This window comes from Aplidium turbinatum, chromosome 10 (assembly GCF_918807975.1).
Source record: "Aplidium turbinatum chromosome 10, kaAplTurb1.1, whole genome shotgun sequence".
In the NCBI taxonomy this organism is placed as follows: Eukaryota; Metazoa; Chordata; class Ascidiacea; order Aplousobranchia; family Polyclinidae; genus Aplidium; species Aplidium turbinatum.
Window position 1 is genome coordinate 6,276,636 of NC_137481.1, and position 26,581 is coordinate 6,303,216.

General features: G+C 38.1%; 4 protein-coding genes across 4 annotated transcripts in view; 2 read left to right on the top strand and 2 right to left on the bottom strand.

Moving 5' to 3' along the window:
• Positions 1-26,581, top strand: part of LOC145778864 (WD repeat-containing protein 37-like) — a 103,614-nt gene that overhangs the window by 44,303 nt on the left and 32,730 nt on the right. The window lies entirely within an intron of this gene.
• The window catches only part of LOC145778863 (60S ribosomal export protein NMD3-like), a 145,613-nt gene that overhangs the window by 28,613 nt on the left and 90,419 nt on the right, over positions 1-26,581 (bottom strand). The gene's annotated exons all lie outside the window — the stretch shown is intronic.
• On the top strand, positions 1,732-25,270 carry LOC145778443 (uncharacterized). Its single transcript, XM_082589921.1, has 11 exons — positions 1,732-1,942; positions 8,731-8,869; positions 9,372-9,501; positions 10,006-10,214; positions 10,458-10,599; positions 10,740-10,875; positions 11,240-11,382; positions 11,724-11,876; positions 12,363-12,458; positions 13,407-13,569; positions 23,678-25,270. Exons 1-11 carry the CDS (start codon positions 1,912-1,914, stop codon positions 24,094-24,096), a joined length of 1,761 nt encoding a protein of 586 aa, XP_082446047.1. The 5' UTR covers positions 1,732-1,911; the 3' UTR covers positions 24,097-25,270.
• On the bottom strand, positions 13,994-18,444 carry LOC145778577 (somatostatin receptor type 2-like). Its single transcript, XM_082590093.1, has 7 exons — positions 18,300-18,444; positions 17,348-17,551; positions 16,598-17,008; positions 15,811-15,987; positions 15,614-15,723; positions 15,291-15,448; positions 13,994-14,985 (listed from the first exon to the last, which is right to left on the bottom strand). The coding sequence occupies exons 1-7, from the start codon at positions 18,367-18,369 to the stop codon at positions 14,835-14,837; spliced, it is 1,281 nt and encodes a 426-aa protein (XP_082446219.1). The 5' UTR covers positions 18,370-18,444; the 3' UTR covers positions 13,994-14,834.

Genomic DNA, 26,581 nt, shown 5'->3' on the forward strand with positions numbered 1-26,581 from the left:
TAATTCAGCTATTTGACTCCAATAATCTCTTTCCACATAATCGTTGTGCAAGAGTAGGCTACATTTATTTTGTTGTTTCCTCTCAGCACAGCAGCACATGATTTTTTTTTTCATTCTTTAATATTACTGAACATCAGCCTATCTTGTTTCAACGTAATTTGCCGATGCTTGACATTTGTCACATTAAGAACTGGGAAGCAGCTGACTCGATGACTGATATACGTAGTCTTTCGCTGCTTCCTGTCTGTTGTGGTATTTAGATAGCTATGGTACTATTTTATTCGTATTGTTTATAATTGTACCGTACTATTGTCGCAACAGACGAAATAAAAGGTTTCTCTCTCTCTCTCTCTCTCTCTCTCTCTCTCCAGTTTATTTTTTCATAAACTTTGCTTCAACTTGAATGAAAACTATGGATACATTTTTTTTGACGAATCCACAAGCGAATTTTTTTTTATGAAACTGACAAGGGGTAATAGTTCCGTTCAGACTTTTTTTTATTTCTAATCACAACAACAAAAAGAATACTTGCCATTACACGTTACATTGCATTTTTTTATAGGCTTATAGCACCAATTTGTTGGTGCCAAATTTGTTTGTTTACTTTGTCGTTTTTCACATGTTTGCGCCTGTGATTTTTTTTTATTTCATACTTCAATTTTTTTTTGTTAAGGTGTTGCGACTGTGCCCTTGTTTTTAGTAAATTATTTCTCTTTCGAGCACGCTTTCAATACGTCCGCGTTTTGTCGCTTCTACCTTTTTTCAGACCCCTGGCATGTTGTTGCAATCAAAAATAAAAACATGATAATGATGATGATAAAAATAGTAACAACGACAAAGTGCAAAAGTTAAAGTGTACTCAAGACTGAAATGATATAGAACTGCTACGCTGGTCACGACCAGCAGTAGATCTCCAAAAAAGTTGGGGTAGCCTAACCAGTTATAAAATAAAGAATAAGTAAAAGTAAAATAAAACAGAGAATATAAGATCTGAAGTTCGAAGCAACAAACATAGTATCAACAGGGGTCAAAATCGAAAAGATTTGATTCATGTTGATTTTCCTTCAAGTTTCAGCCATACAGTATCTAGGAATTGTTGATCATCCCTAGACATATCCAGCGCTTTTGGTTAAAAATTCAGCATACACCACCGGGGATTGCCCCGCAGAAAAAAATTTCATCAGGTGGCTTTGGCTATTAATAATAATCTACCCGATTTCTCGCAGTGCGTAACTCGCACAAACACATTGTTACAGTGCAAAAGAGAACTAGCTAATATTTGCATAGTCAATCAATACAACTACAAAGTAGAAATTACTTTGGTTGAATACGGGGTAGAAGCTGACTTGGTGACCTCATAAGGTCTTTCGCTTCCTACCTCACTCAATTCATTATGTAATAGGCTATCCCAACGTATCTGATATTTTGAGAAGAAAAAAACAAAACAGATTGATAGAATGCTGAAAAGTTAAGGTTGTTTAGTAGCACCACTGCACCAGCCGATTTACAATCCAGGCAATTTTATCTGATGAATGGAAAGTGCAAGCAGTTCTGTAACTAAGTTTGTTTTTAAGAAAACTTCAACTTATTGCACTTGCTAGAAATCACCAGCAGTAACCTTCATTGCTAAAAATTTTGTTATAATCTTCTATAGACTTAGATACAACCTATCTTCTACTCATAATGAGTTGCTTAATGATATTCCTTGTAATTTCAGGCTCATTCGTTGAATTGCTCTTGAAAGTCAAAATGTTGAATTAGGCAATTGCTGCTGTGCTATTCTTGAATAGTAGGCCTATTGCACAACATAATATTGTCAATGTTAGTCTATGAGCATCTGAAAGCAGTTGATGAGTGTATGACGTCAATTAAACCATGCATAAGATTCTTTAATGATCCAAAACTATCAAAATGAGCCGCATTTGGAATTCTATAACCAGAGGTAAGTAAGTAGCCCATTTGGGTCCCACGAATTACCCATAAGCCCCATAAGTACCCATAAGTACCCATAAGCACCATAAGTCGCGTCGAATTACCCATAAGTCGCGTCGAATTACCCATAAGCCCCATAAGTCGCGTCGAATTACCCATAAGCCCCATAAGTAGCGTCGAATTACCCATAAGCCCCATAAGTCGCGTCGAATTACCCATAAGCCCCATAAGTCGCGTCGAATTACCCATAAGCCCCGTAAGTCGCGTCGAATTACCCATAAGCCCCATAAGTCGCGTCGAATTACCCATAGGCACCATAAGTAGCATTGAATTACATAGAAGTAACGTCGAATTACCCATAAGCCTGTATAGTGTAGAGTGTAGTCTATAGCCGTCTAGAAGCCTAGTAGTCGGCTGCATAGCCGAGTGGTGAGGAGCACTGGCTGGACGTTCCAAAATATAGTTCGACACCGCTCAAGAGCAGGACACTTGAAGGCATGCCTAAAGGTGGACACGAAGATTGGCTTCGTTGCCTTCCCGTCCGCTTATGTGTAATCTGCAGTTTGCTGCAGCAGATGGAGTGTTTTGTCCGATAAAACACCTTAACATTGGACAATTTTCCCTATGAACCAGGGGACTGCAGCATAGCAATCGTTCTCGCACTCAGCTAGAGACTTAATTCTTGCTTTGAACTTGATAATAAAGAAAAAAAAGAATAATGGCAAGGGTGGGAATCAAACCCGTGTCACCAAATTCAATAACCTTTGCCTTAACCACTCAGCCACGCAAGAGCTCATGAAATCTTCGCTTAATTTGTTTATATTGGTAATGTTTCGAGAACGCTCACAATATTATCAGTTTAGTTTGTTTTTATTTCTGACCATCACAACGAAAAAACAATACACGACAAACTTAGCACAGATCTATAAAAGGTAGAAGCGACAAAACGCGGACGTTATAACGTGCACAATACCAAAGCCTGCAGATGACATATACGCTGACATGAGGCGTAAGTAATTCCACGTTGCTTATGGGTAATTCGACGCGACTTATGGGTAGGGTTGCCAGATGTTCACTATTTTAGTGAACAAATCACTATTTTAAGAAAATGTTCACTGTAAACTATTTTGCTAATAGTGATAGTGAACATGTTCACTATTTTGACAATTAATTTTTGTCTACAATTCTGTCAATATATTTTAGCCAATAGCCATGGATTAACCAGTGACTATACACTTCTGCTGCTTAGAAAGTAAAAGCACATGAGTCTGGTGCTTTGAGGAAAAACCCCTAATATGCTACCCCAGTGTAATTTCGCCAAAGCCAGGCTTGGCCAGCACGAAGTCCAACAGTGGAGTGTACACTGTACAGCCAAGGTAGCTGACAAACTGAAAGCCACTAGCCTGAGCAACTAACAGCCTAGAAGTTTGGCCATTTAACTGTTTGTTTATAGAGTGTGTAGGCCAGCTACTCAATCATGTGTGATGTGGCTAATAAGTTAAGAATTAAGATCATCGCTGGAAAAGTGGACTAACTTCTTTCAGAAAGAAACTGTACCTAAATTGTTAAAATTTGTCCAGTATACAATGTCTATCCCTGTATATAATGCCAATGTTGAGAGAATTTTCAGTGTTATGGGTAACATATGGACAGATGAGCGCAGTGGCGTAGCCAAGGGGGAGTGTTTTGGGGGTTACTACCCCCCCCCCCTTTGTCACGCGTGTGACATATTGAGAATGATGCTTTCAGTCTCTATGCCTCAAAACAAAGTTTGCCTAATTTTAACCGAAACTGCATTAAAAGAGCGAGTTTTGCCAATACCAAACACTTAAATATCTCAGCTGGGAATTAGCAACAAGAAAACATAGAGACATAGCTCTATTATCGAAAAATGCCCAAGAAATAATGATCTTATCCTTTTGCTATGCCACCAGACAGCACCATTTTACAGGAATATTTATACCCACATTTTGGTTGAAAATGCTCTCAGAATGCACCAAATTCAAAGTCATTTTTCAAAATTTTCTGGGAGAGGCCCCCCAGACCCCCCGCCACTGGGTGTCGCCTTTGGCGAAGACGCCGTCGGGCCTCGCCCGCCGGCCGTCAACCCCTCCCGCTTTCACAATTCCTGGCTACGCCACTGCTTTGAGAACATTGAGGATGCGGTCACGCGCTTTCAAAATGTTCATTATTTTGATGAAAAATATCTGGCAACCCTACTTATGGGGCATTTGGGTAATTCGACTCGCGTCGAATTACCCATAAGTCGCGTCGAATTACCCATAAGCAACGTAGAATTACTTACGCTTTCATGTCAGCGTATATGTAATCTGCAAGTCGCTGTTGCGACTTGCGATCGTGTCACTTGTTTGTTTGTTTGTCTTAAACTGATTGTCCTGCTTTGGTATCATGCACGTTATAACGTCCGCGTTTTGTCGCTTCTACCTTTTATAGACCTATGAACCAGGTGACTGCAGCATAGCAATCGTTCTCGCACTCAGCTAGAGACTTAATTCTTGCTTTGAACTTGATAATTAAAGAAAAAAAGAATATTGGCAAGGGGGGGAATCAAACCCGTGTCACCAAATTCAATAGCCTTTGCCTTAACCACTCAGCCACGCAAGAGCTCGTGAAATCTTCGCTTAATTTGGTTTATATGGGTAATGTTTCGAGAACGTTCACAATATTATCAGTTTAGTTTGTTTTTATTTCTGACCATCACAACGAAAAAACAATATACGACAAACTTAGCAGAGGTCTATAAAAGGTAGAAGCGACAAAACGCGGACGTTATAACGTGCATGATACCAAAGCAGGACAATCAGTTTAAGTGACACGATCGCAAGTCGCAACAGCGACTTGCAGATTGCATATACGCTGACATGAAGGCGTAAGTAATTCCACGTTGCTTATGGGTAATTCGACGCGACTTATGGGTAATTCGACGCGAGTCGAATTACCCATAAGCCCCATAAGTCGCGTCGAATTACCCATAAGCCCCGTAAGTCGCGTCGAATTACCCAAATGCCCCATAAGTCGCGTCGAATTACCCATAAGCAACGTGGAATTACTTACGCCTCATGTCAGCGTATATGTAATCTGCAGGCTTTGGTATTGTGCACGTTATAACGTCCGCGTTTTGTCGCTTCTACCTTTTATAGATCTGTGCTAAGTTTGTCGTGTATTGTTTTTTCGTTGTGATGGTCAGAAATAAAAACAAACTAAACTGATAATATTGTGAGCGTTCTCGAAACATTACCGATATAAACAAATTAAGCGAAGATTTCACGAGCTCTTGCGTGGCTGAGTGGTTAAGGCAAAGGCTATTGAATTTGGTGACACGGGTTTGATTCCCACCCTTGCCATTATTCTTTTTTTTCTTTAATTATCAAGTTTAAAGCAAGAATTAAGTCTTTGGCTGAGTGCGAGAACGATTGCCATGCTGCAGTCACCTGGTTCATAGGGAAAATTGTCCAATGTTAAGGTGTTTTATCGGACAAAACACTCCATCTGCTGCAGCAAACTGCAGATTACACATAAGCGGACGGGAAGGCAACGAAGCCAATCTTTGTGTCCACCTTTAGGCATGCCTTCAAGTGTCCTGCTCTTGAGCGGTGTCGAACTATATTTTGGAACGCCCAGCCAGTGCTCCTCACCACTCGGCTATGCAACCGACTACTAGGCTTCTAGACGGCTATAGACTACACTCTACACTATACAGGCTTATGGGTAATTCGACGTTACTTCTAGGTAATTCAATGCTACTTATGGTGCCTATGGGTAATTCGACGCGACTTATGGGGCTTATGGGTAATTCGACGCGACTTACGGGGCTTATGGGTAATTCGACGCGACTTATGGGGCTTATGGGTAATTCGACGCGACTTATGGGGCGTATGGGTAATTCGACGCGACTTATGGGTACTTATGGGTAATTCGACGCGACTTATGGGGCTTATGGGTACTTATGGTGCTTATGGGTACTTATGGGTAATTCGTGGGACCGGCCCATTTTTTATAGTTGGTGTTGTCAGGGATATCTAAAGAAGGGGATGCGAAGGCTCACAGCGATTGCCTTGTTCTTATGACACTAGCAGGGCGGTAGTTTGTAGCGCGTGAAATATGAGGTTCTTTTCAAAATTACAGAAAGTTTTGTAGCGCACCTGGTACAGTCAGCTTTCAAAGAAAGCTAAAAAACGCTACATAGAGCACATTTAAAGAATACTTGTTTATAAAGACAGTTAAAAAGTTGCCAGTACCGGTAAGCTGTTTTTTTTTAACAAAGCCGTTGCAGTAGGCTAGATGTAAAGCAACTATACGGGTACCGTACCGGTAGTTGAATTAACAAGTAACCATGAGCATGTTGTAAGTATCCAGGCCTGATGCTAATAGCATAGCGCAATGCAAGTTATCATAACAAGATTTATTGAACGCAAGCAATGCAAGTTATATTGCCGAGGTCAACAAATACAACTGTTCTTTATCAGTAGGGGTGTTCAATTTCGATTATTTCAATATTCAAAATTCAATTTATTTTTGATTTCCGAATTTCGATTTCGAATATCACAACTATTCACCAAACTGCAAAATGTGATTTTATTGAAAGAAACGAAAATTTGCTAGAAAATGCGAAAAAAGGCCATGAAAATTTGCGAAAAAAGAACACAAAATAACGTCTACAGCTCCAGGCCCAAGTTGGTGTTTATGAACACAAGCTGATCGACATGGTCACTCGTCAGTCGGGATCTCAGCTTCGTGACGGTCAGGCCAGCTTTTTCCTGCTGCTGATCGCTAGTTTATCTATTGTTTTATGTATCAATACAGCATAAAAATTTGCCCCCACACAGAAATATGCGCAGGCCCGTAGCCAGCCAGAGGTTAAGGGGGGCTGCCCCCCCCTGAAAAAATTTCGCCCCCCCCTCTTGGCAAAATTTCAATATTCTCGGGCAACAGCTACAATGATAATGATTTTGCCCATTTAAATTTTTTCGGCCCCCTTCTAAAAAAAGTTGCCCCCCCTTACTCTGCGGTCTGGCTACCCCTTGCTCTGCGGCCTGGCTACGGCCCTGCCCCCATGGCTTAGGCGCCTATGGATTCGGTAAAAAATGGATAAAACTGCGACAAAGCTCAGCCTACACTTTCTGCTATTGCACAACCTAGCTATCTTTATTCTTGAAAGAAATTTGGCATTAAAAATGCCAACCTGGCATCCCTGGTGCATGACTGGCCGTTGGACCCGCGAGAGCGTGTGATAGTCACGTGATCGAAGTCTTTTGTGCATGTGCATGCATCGAAGTCTTTTTTCGCTTGCAAAATGCAACAAGACAGATTTTGCACCACTTGCGTTACTTTCAACCGCGTTCAGCCGAAAGGGTGGCTATAATTTCGAATATGTCCGATACGAAAAACGAATTTCAAATATCACCGTAATCGAAAATCGAAATTGAACACCCCTATTTATCACCAATTTAATGTGCTCAGAATTGACGATATTATTAAATTAGAGACTGCAAAATTTATGTACAAATATGTGCACAAAATGCTTCCCCGGGCCTTTGCTGGCTGCTTTATTTTTCTAAACGAAATTCACCATCATAAAACCCGTCAGAACCAAAAGAATGATTTATATTTGCAACGTCAAACTCTGGTAAGAAGATGCTATGTTTTAATGGAGTGAAACTATGGAATCAAATACCAAAAGAAATACAAGAAAAGTCTTTTAATGCTTTTAAATATAAATGTTTATTAAAGAATTTGTACTATGATCACTCCTGAAACATATCATCTGCTTATTTCTCTGCACAGTTTTTTTTTATGTTGCCCTGTGTTACTCCACTGTTAATGTATTATGTATAGTGCTGGTATTGTGCTATATGTGTTAATGTTCTTAATTTTGGATCTTTTATTTAAATGTTTGGGTGGCAGCTGACTTCTGGTGACCTTTTGGTCTTTCGCTGCCATCCTTGTTGTGCGAATTATTTTTGTTTTTGTATATTTTTGTTTTTTATTTTTTGCCAACAAAACAAAAATAAAAACTGAACTGATTGGACATCAGTGCCAATTGTTATTTTACGGTAAACAGAGATTATTTACGATAAACAGACGCCTTTCTACTGTCAGACGTATTAAAAGCCTTCGTATCTCCTTCTTTAGATATCCCTAGGTGTTGTATAGGCCTATAAGATATCATATATTTTATGTTCAATGTTCTATTGTTCTACCTTTTCTTTTATCAACAAAACTGAGTTTTGACTCCGTCTGCCAACTTGTATTGTTGGAAAACAGCAAATGTTTCTTTTTCACCAAATATTTATAACATATATGAAGCTAAGAAAATATGTATAAATTGTATAGGCTTCAGATAGTAATAACTATATTTGATATAAATTGTAAGATCAAAAAAATTTTTCGATCTTAACCAGCAAGATTGATATAAATTGTATATATGTGAGAAACATTTGAAAGGGAAGTTTGTGTACAACTGTGTTGAAAAAAAATGTTACATGTTATCAACAACAAAAAATTTTTAATTAAACACCACCTTTTAGTGCTTAAAAACATATAGCAAGTTACTTTTCTACTATGTACTTTAACATACGTTGCATGCTTTAACATACTTTAACAATATATATACTGTATTGGCATCTTGTTAAAAAGTTTCAACAAGTGACAAATATCCTGAACATTAGACATGTTGAGTTTAATGGATTGGTCAATGCAGGGAGATATTCTGAAATTAACAATAAGCAAATAAAGCATTTGCATGTGCAAAACATAAAGCATTTACAACAATTAAAGGTTTTCGTGCTCGTCCTCCCACTTCTCCATCTCAGTCGTCATCACAATGTAATGATGAGGAGCTGCCAAGCTCTACTCCGGAAAGTGAAATTAACAAATTCCTTTCAAAGCATACATCAAAGTCAGCACATGAAGACCGGTTTGTACTATATATGTATAATATGACTTTTAATGTTCTACTGTAAGAAAGTTTAAAGAAAAATGAATTTTTAAACTTGCACACTGTATACTATTTATGTACCATGCATGACGTCATCATCATCCAAATTTGATTTTGTCCCCACTAGTGGAGGTGGCCAAGTCTTTTTATGCAGTGATTGCCTTCACTCGGATTCTCCATCTCATTCTTTCTGGGTTTGCTACTATTCGGTGAGTCCGATTCGGTGAGTTCCTAACCTCCAACCCCTAACCTTAACCCCTAACCCTAAAACGGCAATGATAATTAGGCTACGGTACCCGATAATTTTAAAAAAAAAATTGAAAAAATCCCCTGTTAAGGGATCGGACTCACCAAAACGGGCCATTCCGATTCTTACCATCGCATCTTCTTTGTTCATTACGACTTCTCTGCCTCATGCTTCACCTGTTCTTTCAACAGTATTGTCATTTGCCAACACTAATCAATTTTTTTTTGTTTCTAGGTTGATTTTAGTTCCTGTCAAAAATAGTGGCAGTGTTGTTAATTGGACAGAATCTGGAAATAAATATCGATGGCACTACAACAATGATGAACAGAATATATATTTTCGTTTGTGGGACCATGTTGTGCTGGTAAGCTAATATTTTTATTGTTGTTGATTGATTTGATCTTCATCCTCGGACTGGGAAAGCTTCTTTGAGAGCTTAATCCTGACGCATGTCTGGTCACAGATTGAGAGGGTAGATTACCCACTTGTGTTAAAGTGTTGTTGTCAGGGAATTATTCCATCCACTAGGTGCTGCGGAATGAAGAGCAGTTCTGAAATGCATTGCTCAAGCGCATAACCACTGAGCTAATGAGGCGGACTACTTTTGCAAGTCATGTTATGTGCTTCTATAATTTAGAGCATAATCAAGAATCATAGAAATTTGTTGTTGTCAACCCTTCTTTCCTATTCATGTTTGGTCAGAAACAGTTACCATCCAAACATCTATATTTGCCTCACAAGTTTACCAGATTTATAGGGTTATGCTTTTTGGTTGATTGTAGTGGGATGTTTGTTGAAATACAATCACTCGTCCTGTGTCTAATCTACACGAACAATGTTGACAGCTGGTCTTTAACTGCTTTTTTAGAGTGCTGCTTCAGCTTTGTTGCTGGGACCATTAGCACGTTTTTTTGGAAACTTTGTGAGCTATAAATCAAACAAAGATGACTCCATGCAAAAAGAATATAGTCTGAAATGGTACGAAAAGTGGAATCAAGCTAAACTGGATGTCACTTTTCCGAACAACACCACTGTCCGAAGTGTTCTCTCTAAAGTTCCAAAAGTTTCTCTTCCATGGTAATTATGCGTTTTACATAAACATTACAATGGAGTAGAGAATATCAAAAGTCACGTCGATCTTTTTGCTTGTTTCATTTTTGGTTTTAACAATAACATCAGTTGTAAGAACTAAAAAAGTGGATTTTCTTTTACAAATGTTTTATTTTGTGTTAAATATTCAACTGTTCATATCTTTTAATGTTGTTTTTATGTTTTGGTTTGTCATGCAATTATGTGTATTTTATTGTTTATTTTATACAGTTCAGTTGCACATGCCGCTAGTGAAAGCAGTGAAGTTGACTCAGCGAAACCGCTCGTGATTGTGAAATTATGCGGTTTAAATGGTGGTATCACGGCTCATGCTTCTTCCCGGTCTTATGCTGAACTGCCTGTTGAAAATGAGGTAGACTACATATATATACTCTATCGGTTAATTTAAGGCATATCTATATTCAACGTCTGCGGACGTTGAATCAATGTAAAAATGACGGATTTTGCTGTCTGGACTATCACAGTTCATTTACTTACTTTTTTGCTTATTAGAATCATGACAAGGTTCCCGGCGCAGGAATATGTGAAAAGGAACTTGGCAAAACGAGTGACGTTTTATCGGAAGAAGATTTAGAGAAGTTTCTCTCTTCAGCCCAAGAATGTGCAGGCATGACCTACAATAAACAAGGTACGGTGTGCTGTTCAGCAAAAACAACGTCTGGCCACGTTGAAGGGATGTAAAGTAACTTGTGTTCTCTAGATGCAAATCCGACATGCGTAGTCGCATTTAATTTGTTTGTCATATTGTGTAAAACGATTTTACAGCACTTTTTCATTTCGTTGAAGATAGTCACAATTTTGGTAACTTTTTGTTGCTTGATAGTGGACAATACATATGAAGGATTGTTACATGAAACAGCGAGTCAGATAATCAACATTGTTATTATACATACTGGCAACTGGTATGCTTCAAACAAACTTACTATGCAGAAGGAATTGTTTTTGCATTATCAAAAATACACAATAAACATATGATGTGATCTTCTTTTCAGGAGTCCACAGCTACAAGGCGGGACATTACAGAGATGCCTTCCAATACTTTGAGCTTGGCAGTGCAGTTGGGTCCAGTCGGGCTCAATTTAATTTAGCTCTTTGCTACCATCACGGAAGGGGAACGAAAAAGGATCTTATCAAAGTAATTGTTGAAAACTTTCAGTCGACTGCAATTCAGTTTTCAATAAAACTAAAGGTGTTATTATATTATCAAATGTTTTGTTTGTTGTAAGCCAGGTCGCTCTGCTCTTGTGGTTGTTACATCAACACTGCTAAATGAACATTATTTCACGATACAAGGTAGGCTGGATTAGCGAGGTCTAACTTCATATGTACTGCGTTTACATCTTTCATACACCAGACAAACTGAAATAAATTTTTCAAAGTTGGGCAATCTGGTCATTGTATTCCAGTTTGTTTAGTGCCCGCTAGACAACTTCTTTTCGACTCTGCATCCATTGCATTGACGGTCGATATTTTCAGGCAAAGAAGCAATACAAACGAGCCGCACGTCAAGGACACAGAACCGCCCAGTACAACCTTGCTCTGCTCTTTTTGGAAGATAAAGAAAATGTGGTGAAGATTCAACATGCGCTGTTCCTTCTTGAAAAGTCCGCAGAATCCGGCTTAGTAGAGGTTAGTCTGCATCGGTCAAATAATGTCTATTGTTCGTTAAGAAGAATCGTATCTTTTTCTTTTGCATGCCCTACTTTTATAAATGTTCAAAGCGTTGTTACTCCGAATTGTTTTGAATCTTTGTAATTACCACTCTATCGAATGCTACAAAGAATAAATGTGCCAGAGCATACGGCATTGTGTGGGAAATAGAGCTTTGGTAGAAAGTTCATTCCTTTGTGCCACATGAAATCGGCCAACCTCAGTTGTATGGGGAACGGAAATTAGGTAATGATTACAAGCACATAAAACCACTTAGCGACGCAAGGTTTTGCTGGTTGCAACATTACAAAGGAATAGATTGTGTTACACTATAGATCTGAAAAATACTGTGTATCAACACGCTTGGGTTGACAAAGCAAAGTCTGCTTCAATTCGTGATTGCGTTTTAATGGTTGAATAATGCTTGTTTTGACCAAAATGTACAATGTTTTTGGTTATTTTTAGGCTCAGGCCTTAGTCGGTTCTTATTATGCGAGAGATGGAATTCACCAAAACATGAAAAAGGCAGTGAAAATGTTTAAACTAGCCGCAGACAACGAGGTAAGAGGAACTACTAAGTCACTCATACGTCACTGCAAACGTAACATAATGTGAGGCTTTCAACATACTGCAATGACGTATGCAGTGTGCTTACTGACGTTAATTTTAAGCGCGTTTCAACCAAGTCTTGTTGCGTTACTTCGATGTAGCTGAGGTATGGATTAAATGGAGTTTGTTTATTTGTGTGGAAAACGTTTTCTGTTCTTTGTTGTTTGCCACCAATGGATGCATACAAAGTTTATGGAAAGTTATTTACATAATTCATTTAATCTTACACTTGCGTGTATTTTGTTCATGCAACTTTCTGAGGCTCGCTTTTTTTGTCGTTACAAAATTGAATGTTTGTTTAACAAGTGCTAGGCCACACAAGCCTAGCAGTTCAAACTTCAAATCTTTTTAAAAACATGCCAAAGATTTCATCTCCTCTAGAAGTGGCGATGCCAGGTAGTCCGTGGCCCCCTCCAAGCCGTGACATTGGGACTTTTGATAAACCAGCAACATCTATTACACATAATATTTATACAAACAAAAAATTGTTAAGAGAGTGATTGTGGCACTCGCGACTCATTGATGCAGGAACCTACCAGAAGTGTAATTTTGTTGTCCATTCTTCGACAAAAATTGTTTTTTTACGTTTACGGCTTTTAGAAATAATTTCGTTTTGGTCTAAACGAAATTCTTCTAATTTTTTTTTATTTGAGATGAAAGATTATGTGAACTGATTAGTGATTACTCGTTAACCCGAACAAGTAGCAAATCATTTCGAAAGGACAAAAAGATAAGGAATTTTGCATCGAAAGCAAACTTCTAAGTTTGAACAGCCGGTTGTATTATGTTAATAAAATAATGATATACGGTAATATTAATTCGAGTTCAAAGTATCAACTTTTCTTATTAATTTTATCCATTTAAATGCACTGTTTGTTTAACCCGGCCTGTTTTGTGCAGGATCCCTTGTCTACTTATCACCTAGCCGAGTGCTATGAACATGGATTAGGTGGTTTGGAGGTTGATAACGGAAAAGCTTTCGATCTCTATGCGACTGCCGCCAGCCATGACCACAAGGAAGCAAATTACAAGATGGCGATGATGCTACTTCATGGGGGTCCAGGTGAATAAATGAAGTTTTAACATATTTTGATTTGTGAGTGAATACGAATAAGCAAACAAATTTGAAGTTTTATTTTCACCATACTTAAGCTTGATGGGTTTCTTTTACAACTTTTAAGAATGTTTTAAACCTTTTTTACTGAAATTTACTCATGCAGTGATGATGTTTGATTTGTAAATCGCTTCACTATATTTCTAATATCTATGAAGGTCTGAAAAATACATTCTAGTTGTTCTGCGGTGACTCACTACCGGTACCGTTTGAAGTTGTAAATTCTTTCACTGGTCGTGATAAAACTTTGCCATTTAAAAACTCTGCTGACATTGGTGGATAACTGGTAGCACTGTTTTACTACAAACTTTCAATCTCCACTTTGCCCCCTGTTCTGATATTGTGACTTTAAGCTGCCCGTACAATTGTAGTTTTGTATTTTCAACAACAAATGTAAAAATGTCAAGTTACGGAAAGTTGGACGAGGTAATGATGGGCAACTTTGTTCAAATTGGCTCGTATGTCTCTGAATTAGTCATTTTTGCCTTTCATTTTTTGAATTCATTTCATTTTTTGACTGCACTGCAATAGAGGTCACTAGATGGTTATAAGTGTGAACACTTCCTCAGCAAGCACAATCAGTCATTTTTTCATTGATTCAACGTCTGCAGAGTGCTGACGTAAAAACGATGGATTTTGCAAGCTGGGTTCTGCTTGCACTGATCAGTCCACTCCAAATCAGCATGCATTGAATTTACGTAGAAACAACATAATTATTGGCGTATCACCGCTCTCGTCACTTGCGGTTGCGGCAAATGTACATAAGATCGGATGCTTTCTTTTGTAAGATCACAGAAAACAGGCAAGCGATAAAAACAAATCTTTTGTTTTTTTTTAAGTAATTTACAACCCCTTTCAACTAAAATATAATAGTGAAAAATTAACTATCACATAATGGCAGTTAAATCACGTCATGGAAGCCTTGCATGACGCTTAGTATTTGCACACATGCCTTTCTGGTGCATAATTTCTTTAACAAGGGATATTGAGTACACTCGATTTGGAGGTCTTTACAGGCCACATACATTTTTTTTCCATTTTTCTTCGTTCAGTATAATATATATGGTTGCTGACACCGTGCGCTTGTGTAGCTCATCAGTTGATTGTCTGTCCAATTGTCCATGGATATTGCGCTTGACCGTGTTGAAATATGGTTGGTACTCGATTGTCAAGAATTTAAATCTTTCACAGCTGGCAAGTTATGTTACTTGTGGTTACACGTGGACAGGGCTGTTTCGTCCTGATAAGTTTGGTGTTGTGGGCTTGTCTTTAGGCGTTGCCACCATCATTCCTTTGATGGATGAACCCGTAGTTGTGTGCAGCCGGGTTTGCAATGTACGCTGACTACTCTGGAAGGCCAGTGCTCTAAAAACATTAAATGCACACACTAAGTTTATATCTTAACGGCAGAAAGTTTGCTTAGCTTTGTTTACACACGGTGAACTAGCGATTTTAACATAAATGCATAGGCAACTTATAATCCATTTTGTAGAGTAAACTCAATTGTCGAGAAAACAATGCAAAAATTGTCATCATTGAACGGAACTGTTACTTGGAACTATTTATAACTGTCCATCATTTGATTTCAGTTCTAACCGGCTTAAACTAGCTTAAAGCCGTTTTAATCTTTACAATTCATAAAGGTAAACAGACATCTGTTGGGTAAGTACCTGGTTTTTCCATGCCTGATGAATGTCCAAGCGGCAATGGCTTTATTCCTGAATTGTTTGCTCGATATCGAATAAAGAATTGGGTTGATTGCACTGTTAGACCAGGCCAGCATTTCGAATATTGTCTTCAAGACCAAGCAATCATTTGAGTTTTGAAGCTGAAGAGTCAAACCACATATTCTTGAATTTCATTGCTTTTGTGTGAGAACATCATGCACATAATCATCATGATAGGTTTTCATTTTTTTAAATAGATTGTTTTGAAGCTATCCAGTAAATATTCTAAGTGACTGTTTTCATACGTCTTGCTGTGTGGGAATTACCTGTAGCCCTGGTGGCAAGATGGCTAACTCAAAGACTTGAAACGGCAACCAGCAAATGATGAAGACGCTCACTAAGAATCCCACCATTACAGCGACACGATTTTGAACGCCTAAAAATCATGATACAAAATCACATATTCATCTGCGCTAGGTTTGCATTTCACAAAGAAGAGGTTATAGCTGGCTTTTGTTTGTACCTCCGGACGTTGTGCTTGATATTTTTCTTGTGACGGTTGCTGTGATTATACTTCCGTAGCAGAAGATAACGGCCAGCATAGGAAGAAGAAAGAAAATCACGAAGTTGGCGAAAACCCATACAGTGTGTGAAGTCGAATTCGTGTGGGCACGATCTGTGCATGTGTTTGTATCATCACCTGTAAAAAGTTCCTTCTGTAATACTTTTGCAATATTATTTACTTAAAACCTTGATTGATGGTACAAAACTTGAAAATTCTGAATAGAAGGTTGCTCATAGCTTGAAGCTGCAGTTTTTCGTTTGACTCTTTTCAGGAGCTAGAATAAAATAAATCAAAATGTGGTCAAGTATTAATAGTAGAAGAATAACGAAATATAAATTTGGCTTATCAGAAAAATTTAAATTAACCTTCCTCCTTCGTTAATTTGAATTCTTCTGATTAGCCAAATTTATATTTCGTTTTTCTTCTATTATAAATACTTTTCCACATTTCGGTTTATTTTATTCTGACGATAGCTCCTGAAGAGAGTCAGACGAAAACCTGCAGCTTCGAGCTATAAGCAACATTTTACTCGAAATAATTTACATTAGTTAGTTTTGAAATTAAAGGAAAAAATCTTATCCTGGTCAATACATCTCTTGGAGTTCTCTGCTCAAAGCCGTTATTTTTAGATTGAAAATTTTATTAACACGATCGTGTGTATCTTATATGTTACTCCAAGATGATTGTTTTCTTGTAGAACTATTCATTGACGCAGATCACACTATTTCCAAAACCATGCCGCTACCTTCAATGCCTAAGTACTCAGGCTCTGATCCACTGTTTTCCTCTGAACTAAAATTGTTGAATGTGAAGTCTATTTCATCTGATTCAGTTCCGTAAATCGTGTATTCATCGGAGTCGTCCAAAGTTATATTGAACTCTTCATACAACTCATCGCGTGATAGATATGTGGCTTTGTAACCTGGAAAATGGACCTCGCATCTCTTGGTTCCCCCGATATCGTACTCATCAGTGTAAATCATCAGTGGCATTGAAATTGCAATGACGATCAACCACAGCAACACGCACAGTTTGGTTGCGTTTCTTCTCGTTCTATAACCTCGTGACTTGAGGGAATGAACGATAGCCAAGTACCGGTCGATTGTCATTGTTGTTAAAAAGCATATGGATGCTCTGAAGTTGAAGTACTTTATAACTGCAAAAAAAAGAGTTGGTTTTATAAATCGAAACAACAATTATTGTGTTTTGCGGAAGAGCTTATTACTTCATCTCTTATCAGAGACCTGCTATTTGGAAGATTATCTTTTAGAAGCCTAAATTACAATTCTCTGAGTTAAAGTATTTTTCTAAACACAACGTGTAACGTTACAGTAGGAATACTACACCAAACGTTACACATATTTACAAAATAAAATGTGCGAAGTACTTATGTACAGTCACTGCGTTTGTCGATATTTTGATCTTACTGTAGATATACGCTATACAATGAAACAAAAGTTTGGCGACAAAAGGCACGCAGTACGCGGCATATCACCTTCAGTAAGTTTGCACATAAAACTTCCATATATCCATCCGTTGTCAATTAAAGCTGGCATGCTGAGTGGAAGATATACAAGAAAGAGGAGGTCAGCGATAGCTAAGTTGATGATGAACAGGTTGGCGACAGTTCGGTTTGGTCGAGACTTCTCCCAAATTACAAGAACGACAATGACAAAAATATTAGCCAAAATTCCAATCCCTGGAACAGATGCAATATTTGACAATGGTTTAGCAAAGCTTGAGCCCACCATCTTGAACGCATTGTGGGCATTTTTGAGATCATCAAAAATTTGCAACATTTTGAAGATATTGTATGAAGAGCTTTTGAAGTGATCGTTTTGTTGTCAAAACTTTCTTCTTTTTTCACTTTCTGAGCTGGTTCACTTTCTTAGATCCCGGATTGTCCATGACAGCAAATTTTATAAAGGTTATAAACATGTGGATTTGGATGCATAAACGGCAGATCTTGTTAGCGATTGATTAAGCTAATCGTATGATTAATTAATCAAGAATTTATTTGTTTATCAGTGGATCAGTAATCGGTGACTCTAATCAACTGATTACGGTTGATACATAAAGAAAAAATAATCGTCAGGTTTACTCAATTGGTGGATGATTTGTTGTTGGTACATTCATCCTTACTCATGGATTCTTCCAGTGTTGTGAATCTATAAATTTGGTATAGAGACTCACATGAGGAATTTCATTAATGTGAAATCGTATGGATTTGTGCGATTATATCTGGATTTGATACTGAAAACACAAAGCATTTTACCTGTAGTGGCATAATGCAAAGAAAATACGAGGCTAAATAGCTAAAAGATATCTCCGGATAGCTGTAGTTTAGCCGAGTATCGGAACTCCTTAGAGTAGCGTTTTTCAAGGCTACCATACTTGACATTTTCCAGCCAAGATTAAACTTTAAAGTAAATTTTTATGTAACTTACCAGCAATAACACCATATAAAACATTTTGTGTCATAAACAGTGTTCTTTTTCCTGGTTCAGTAACATCCATTATTGATACTTATTTGGTTATTGTGTTGCAAACAACTGTCAATTGTAGTCGTAATGACGTTTAAACTGTCAAACAAGTTTTCTTTTTCTGAAAACCAAAATATATTGCATGAAAATCTGCCGTTGTGATGAAAGGAGCGTTCTTCTCGGCTATCAGCACAAGGCTCAGCACTCACTGATACAGCGAGCAGTTGCGATTCGCTAATTGTAACGGTGTAGCTTCCACAGTCCACACTAGCCATTTAGAGTTTAGACCATCCAATCAACTACATGTGATAGCCGGGAAGAGCGCTCCTTTCTTCACAATGTCCTCCCCCTGGCTTGCTGGTTTTGTTGCCTCTTTTCTTTCCACAAAAATAAGAGTTAAACTGACTGATAAAAGCGACGGTCGAATACCCTTGTGGCAATTTCTGAAAGTCTTCGACCTGGCTATGTTTGTTTGTGCTCTCTCGCCGTGTCAATTATTTGTACCCGTGCGCTGTTGATGCAAATAAAACAGTTTAACACTTAGTGGTGACTGAAAAAAAGCATACTGACTGAAAAAAAAAGAGCCCAGTCTCATGGGCGAAACACGGTGTCTAATGTCTATCGCTGTCAATTCTTGCTACAATCGGCTGCCGAGAAACAAAATCTGCCGTTATTGGTTAAGCCTACAAGATTTAAGACAACATAGAAGTGAAAGCTGCTTTTAGAATTTTTGACACACTCCAGAACCCTATAAGTAGGTACATAACTGCATAATGCCTACGATTTAATACAGCAGAGAAATATTAAATCAATTTTCAACGATTTGAATACCCCATTTTGGTGGTATCACCGGCTCGGTGACTTATTGGCTAGAGTGTCTGCCTGTGGTGCGCAGGGGTTGGATAAGATCAAATCATACCAAAGACATTACTGGTACTGGATCTCATTCTTACTTGTCACTCAGCAAAGAAATGGATCGAAAGCAACAATGTACTCGGCTGCGCCTCTACATGGCTACGCTGACACTGCTTGCTTGTTAAATGTTAAGTGCCGAGAGCAACGCATATCTATGAAGACGATACGTAAGTCGAAGACGCATTTTCTTGCTGCTGTTATGGGGATGGCTCAATAACCCAGCCTCTCGACATTATCCGTTTTTCACTGATATTCTCCTGGTCATTCAATTGGTCTTCCACAGAATAAAGTTAGCGATGACATCAAAGGCACCCAGCTGTATCTGGGCGACATTTCATGGCATGCTTGAATGTGGGCACGTAGCCATCTCTTCCTAAATCTTCAGCCATCGTGCATGAGCATAAGTACTACGACACAAGTTCTTGGTAGAAATTTTTTACTATTCCTTGCACATTTTGTAAGTCACGTCACAATGAGCTTGACTTTTCTATCTTTCCAGTTTCCTCTGTTATTCTGGTGAGCGATGTCTGGCTGAATGTCATTGTCAGGAAATCGTATCACTTCTTTAATCTTGCTAATGCTTGAAATTTGACCCTTTGATCTGAACACGGATTGCTCACAGTCGACTTTTCGCTGCGCTTCTCAGTGACTGCGCTGACAATTTATTGAATCATCGAAAAGTAGACAAAAAATTGACAGGCGTAAAATTGCCAAAATAACGTCATTTGTTCGGTGGCCAACGTCACAACAAACCTCAGGTGTACAGTTCCCTTTTCACATGGTCCCAAAAATCTTTAGTCGGTTGTTTTCAGTTCAGTTTGTTCAGTTTATTGAACAATTAGCCAACCGTTTAGTTTGTTACTCGGCTGGTTTCTACTGCTTTCGATCTCGCAATAAACTGTGATGTGATGTAGCTAAGACGAGTTTTTCGCTGACCGAAAGTTATTATAAAATATCTCTAGCGTTAGCACGCTTATGTTTGAAAAAATTGCACTTCTACCTATTCTTTATGCTCTCAATTCTGAGTATTCAAAACTTTGGTTTAAAACTAATTCCACTTTTTTCTTGGGTGTTACTTTCCTTTGCATTGTGTGAGGATGCTTTAATGTATTAATTATTAATCGGTATGTCATTAGTAAACATTTCACGTTTCTCTCCACTGGCTAATTTTTTTTACATCGTCATAGCTGGAAAGGTTTTCACCTTACATTTGTTTCATACCTGCACGTTCACTGACACGTTCATCTAGTTTTGCCAAAGATATTATACTTGGTAAAACTCATCTTCTTTTGCACTTTTAATTCTTTCTATTGGAATTACTAGCATAAACAATTGTTAATCTCACAAGAAAAAGTAACGTCAAAGTACTTTGCAGGGAGAAATATTTATTTTTATTATGTTTAGTTTTTAACCTTCTCTTTATTTCAACCTGCTTCTTGCTATGACACAATCGTTTTCCACGATTGACTAACCCAGCTTATATCTCGGATTTGTCCTACAAATTTGTTGAATGCGAAAAACTGTTGGATTTCTTCCCTGACATGAAAATCCGTCATTTTTACATTGGATCAATGTCTGCAGACGTTAAATCAATTTACAAGCGACGGATTTTGCTGTCTATGATAGATTTTGTGCTAATACAGGTGGATTTGTCGTCTTCATTGTCTGATAAAAGTTCGAATACGTTTGGCAGTAGAGACGTTGTTTCGACGCTGGCCAATGACATACTGTATCATTCTACCATAACATGTTGTATGCTATCCACTGTGAATTAGTCCTTCACGCTCAACAACCCCTATCAACATTTGCACCTGTTTCAATGAAGCTTCTACGTATGCTTTTCAAAAGAAAATTTATTGTAAATAATACTTCTCTAGTATTGTGTTTGGTTTTGGAGAAGTACCATCTTTTCCAGGTTAACTCAATGCTACATTTTTCAAGTTGTCAAACACTTGCTGACTTTTATCCCGACCTTGTCGAGTATGTTTACGTAACGATTTGCATGGTTCGTTACTTGCAACGATCTTAAACTTTTCACACAACCCAGACAGCAAAATCCGTCAGTTTTTACGTTAATTCAACATCTGCCGACGTTAAATCTAATGTAAAAATGATAGGTTTTGTTATCTGGAACTTGCCTTATCGCTTTGCATTGAAAACCTGAAGCTTTATTGTTCTGACAACCAATAGGTGTAAATCAACACATAATTCTCAACTCTGTGTAAGCTGTGGGCTCAACAATGTCTTTGACACAGACACCAGAAAAATCCGTCTTCTTGTTTCATCGTTTTAACGTCTGCTGACTGCTATCTGAGTCGCCAAGTCTTCTGCAACATCGGCTAAAGATTGCGCATTTGCTTTCAGACAGTTCGGCTTGATCTGTTTGACGGAACGTGGTTTTTGGTAAATTGATCGTATCTCATTCGCTTCACCTTAGGCAACTGAAACAATGTTTCCCTCAAACTTTCTTTTCAAAAAATGCAAACTTCTGTCTAAATTGTCGTCTTACAACGAGTTCTTTCTCCTTTAAACGCTTTGCGCTCATACATGTGACGGATGTCTCGTACCATTATGTTTGTTGGTAGTTTCTCGATAATCTCGAATTTCGCAACTTGCGGTAATACAGCGACAAAAATATAGAGAAACTAATCGTTAGTGTAACGGATTAATTAATCTGCAATTATGTATTATAATTTCAGGTTATGTTGTGCTTCGAAAGTTGTAACTGGAATATGTTGTTTTAATGTTTTGTTGTACTATTTTTTGTGGTTTATCTTCAAAACAACGTTGACATACAGCGCTAAGTCATTTAAAAATGCAGCTTAAAAGTCGTGACTAATTTCAGCAATACCTATTCGTTAATATCAACATTAACTTGTCCTCATCACTTTCTTATTGACTCTGTATCGCGGTAAAAAAAAACAACTGTGAAACACAAATTCATCTTGTGACCACAAGCAGGTATTCGACTTATCGTAATCAGATTTTTCTTAAGTTCAAGTATACGTTAAAATAGGTGCTGCCTCTTTCAACTAATCAACACTTTCATCGATCTATCCAAGCGATTTCACAATACGTTTGCTGTTAATGTGACTGGCGTTCCTCATGCATCAGCTTTCACTTAACATTCCATTATACTATTACTCTTTTATCTTGAAAGAAATTAATCTCTTGCTTTACAAATGCTTTCAAACTCTCGTCATGCGATCTATGACTGTCGCAGCAAATTAGTTTCACATTTTGCATACCTAGTTTGTGCATTCTTGCCTCAGTGACATGCATTATTCAATCAGCATGCTGTTTGAATTGTGGAGGGGCAGTTGTTAAAGTTGAGGTCCCTGGGGATACAATATAATCGTATAAATCGTAATCCAATACAATGAAGCCATTCTTTCAGTCTTAAGCAGTTTACACCAGGCAACGACATGGCATTTTATATAATGTACATAATATAAAGGTTGACTTTATAACGCAATGTCAGTGGAACTTTGTTTTCTGTATTGCAGGGAGTGCTAAGATTAGTTTCACATCACACCATATACCTTGAGGAAATTTCGTTTAATGTGTAGATCTTTTTTGTTTGTTTGTAGCGTTGTGGCTACTGAATATTTAAATTAAATATTCATCATTGTCGAGAGGTTATCTGTCACGTATTTTGTGGAACAAAAATTTGCAATGAAAATGAACTCTAGTCATTCATGTGCTGCTCTGCAAATACATTTGTTTATTAACCAGCTTTGCATTTATCTCAATACGCCTTGCACCGTCAGCTACACCTGTGTTCACATTCCCATGTTGTCGATAATTGGATTAATAGTAATTCAGCTGATTTTTTGCACGTTTATCCAGCGTCAAATAACATCTACGTGTGGTTTTTAGTGAAAAGAATCACTGACAGCTAATCCCGTTAAGTTAATGAGGAAGGTATTTCTGTTACCGTTTATAAACGTTGTTTTTATGCGATTGGTAAGGATTAAGTTTGCTTTTGAACTTCATTTTCTGCAAGGGCATTGTATATTACACAATGGTGCGATACTGATGAGCCCAACCAAATGGGCGAAACACCGGTGTCTATCGCTGTCAATTCTGGGTGCAATCGACTACCGAAAAACAAATTATGCTTACTTATTGTATAGTTTAGCACCATATCGCTATAACACACTGTGACTGGCTTCGGTTATTTGAAAAGCTTACTTTCAAATACTATATCACAGCATCTTTTTAGGAATAAAAACTTTAGACTTATGTTGGACCTGCTGGCATGATTGTTTTTTGTTGTATTGAACGTGCAAAAAACCTGGAAAGCGATTTTTACCACTCTGTCTTTAGCTTTTCAACTGTCGCATTTTTGATTTGGGATGATGTTTGGACACCGAGTAGAACCATTAGCCAGTTTCATTGTACATTGAATCTTTATGTCTTTTCAGAAATCGAGAGAAATGAGGAATTGGCTATGGAAATTTTGAAAAAGGCTGGAGATTTGGGTCACGAGCTGGCAGCAAAGAAATATGTAAAGTTGAAGAAAAGTTTCGAAAGAAATCAACAGCCTAAAAAACTTTACAAAGTTCATGAAAGTTCATCCTTGCAGCGTTTTGCAGACTCGATTTTGCCTTCAGATCCCATTAACATTTCATCTTTAGTTATCCCTGAACTTTTGCCTGTTGGCCCTCATAGTTCAGTGCGAGGTAGGCGGTCCTCGGCTACGCCTTCTTATCAAGGCATCTCATTGGTCAATCCGTTGCTTGATCGACATACCTATGGCAGTGTCATGCATCGCGTCTCAAGTCTGCCTAGTGATATGATGCGAGCAAATGTGCTCATTTCCCGTCCTAACATTACAAAATGAGCCAATATGCTCATGTGACTTTTTGACTCTACCACCACATAGGGCAGACCTTCCCTCAGTATTGTTTTTATTTTGAAAATATTAAATATTTATCATTTTGAAAACTGGTCTTCAACCTTCAGAGTACTTAGACAAATTTTAGGCTTAAGGGTCGTCGACATTTTTTCCAAATATCTGATCAGTTAGTTACAGCAATGACAGCTTATGCATTCGAGTGAAATGTTGCCATAGACCATTGCTTTTCTTTTACCTTTGATAGTCTCATAAAGTATAAACTTTGTTCATGGTTAAAATTAGGATAAATGTACTCAATTGTAAAACGTGAACAATGCATCGTGTAGTTCATGAGTCATGACTATAATATATATTCGTAAAAAGATCGTGCTTTCAACTGCCTTATGATGACATTAGGAGATTTTTGGATTAAATTATCGGTTTAATCCAGTTGTTGTATTTTTCCCTTTCAGCTGATACTAATACTGTAAAACGTTTTGCATGAAAACACCCGATTTTCCAAATCTGTGTACTTTGATGTTGTTGAAAATTTATTGCTGAAAATAAGAGTTAAAGCATCATTTTGTGTAGCGCCAGTGAACCAATGACGCTCTTGCGAATTTGTCAGTATATTCCACGGAATACATTGCTTTAATTGAAAAGTTATATTAAGTCGAAACGTATTTTTGAATTCTTGTAGGTGTGCAAGAACCGACCACTTTAAGATTCGGAAGAGTAAACTTAAATCATGTCATAAAATCGTGTTAAGACTGATCTCGTCTTCAAGTAGCCTACCTGGTTTTTCGCAGTCTGTGGTAGATCTTGCAATCTGTCAGTCAACTTGCCATTGTTGAAAGAAACTAGCCCAATTTACACACTTATCGTAACCATGAAAAATATAAGACGAGTGTGCGTGTTCTATATTGCAATCAGAGAAGCATTTGTTTCCTTGCAAGCTTTGCAAATTATAAACACAAAATTGCTGAAAATTTTGGAATTTTATGCACTTGCAGAAAAGTTGTGTGTCTTTGGCTGATCATGCTTCTTAAAGTTTGGTGTTTTAAAAAACTTGTAACGAATTAGGTTTTACTTTGTTTGTTAGAAGGCATTTAACAATAGCTTAAATTTGCCAGTTGGATGTGTTTTGTGTCTAAATAAAAAAGGTGTGTTTGTCTTTCCACCACGTTTGTGCCTAGAGAGATACCATTTTCGTGTGGAGTCAGACAACAGTAAAATGCTATCTTGATAGGGTTTATTTTTGAAACAGGCCTTCTAAATATTGCAATCAACCAGCACAAATGGTTAGATCCATGGCGACCTTTTAATAACAGGCCATGTCAACGTGCAGCTTCAAATTTGACTGGAGGCCGATCAGTTAGTATCTAACATCGCTAGTACAAGTTGATAGTTTGAGTAGTAGTTAACAGATAAAGTGTCTGAATATTTTGAGCTACTTTTCTGCTATTGTTACCATACAAATACCTGGTAATGGGTTTGAGTTTGGCACTTGTGCTGGAAATACAAAAATCATCTGGCAACACAGTTTTTCAGTGATTTGAGATTCAGTGATCACACTGTGGTAATTTAGATACATATCAAAGGGATATAGAAGTAAATTTAGCTTCGGAGTTAAAATTACATTGGCCTCCAGTTTGCATGTTGGCAAGGCCTGTTATACAGTAGGCCTATACATCGCTGTGGGTCATATTATAAGAATGAGCTCAACAGGATTGAATCTGGTGGAAATCGCGCCCCCGTATTTCGACAAGATGCTGAAATAATCGCTTCGTCAGGGCCACTGTAAACTAAAACAAACAGATTTACAGTATATTGCCACAATTAAGATCGATTGTTAGTCGTGTCTACATGATTCGACTTTGTCATCGCTATTTGACGTCTTCGAGCCGTAGGTTGGCTGTCAATTGCTTCCACACTTCACGTTCCCCCATTTTGAACTAACAGATTTATAATTTTCATAATGATGTGGAAGACTATTTTTAATAGGGCCGAGGGTCTATCCTTTTACCACCCCAGATTCACGATGTTTCCGAACTACACTGGAAGGCTAGAGAGCAGCTAGTCTTTGGTTTCATCATCCATGACGCGCAGACCTTCCACTCCGTTAGGTGGCTTGGGCTTGAAGATGGTAGGCTACAGTCATTGACGATGCGGTCTGTTCCTCGGCACCACATTCACATGATGGGGAGGAGGCCATTCTCCGTTGATGCATGGTTGAGCGGAAAATCCCGACCCCCATAAGAAGACGGTTGAGGCGCACCCATGCCTGTCTTTGCAGTGTCATAGGCCAATGAGGAGTGTGTCGGCGTCGAAGATGAACAAATGGAGTCTGGTGGTAGCCTACTTGACTTCCATTCAGAATTCCGTTTATGGTCCACCCAAGTAGCCGCAGAGATGTCTTGATTTCAACCGACGGGGGTGCTCGTTTGGGAGAGCAGAGATCTTGTGGAGAAAATGATTCGGCACTGGCTCC

Excerpts from the sequence above, each read along its gene's own strand:
- LOC145778443 (XM_082589921.1), top strand. The coding sequence starts at position 1,912 with ATGAGCCGCATTTGGAATTCTATAACCAGAG. Across the intron at positions 11,877-12,362 it reads CAGAATCCGGCTTAGTAGAG|GCTCAGGCCTTAGTCGGTTC; the intron begins GTTAGTCTGCAT and ends GGTTATTTTTAG. Across the intron at positions 12,459-13,406 it reads AACTAGCCGCAGACAACGAG|GATCCCTTGTCTACTTATCA; the intron begins GTAAGAGGAACT and ends TGTTTTGTGCAG.
- LOC145778577 (XM_082590093.1), bottom strand. The coding sequence starts at position 18,369 with ATGGATGTTACTGAACCAGGAAAAAGAACACTGTTTATGACACAAAAT. Across the intron at positions 15,449-15,613 it reads TCTTGCCACCAGGGCTACAG|CTTCAAAACTCAAATGATTG; the intron begins GTAATTCCCACA and ends TTGACTCTTCAG. Across the intron at positions 14,986-15,290 it reads ATCAGGCATGGAAAAACCAG|AGCACTGGCCTTCCAGAGTA; the intron begins GTACTTACCCAA and ends TAATGTTTTTAG.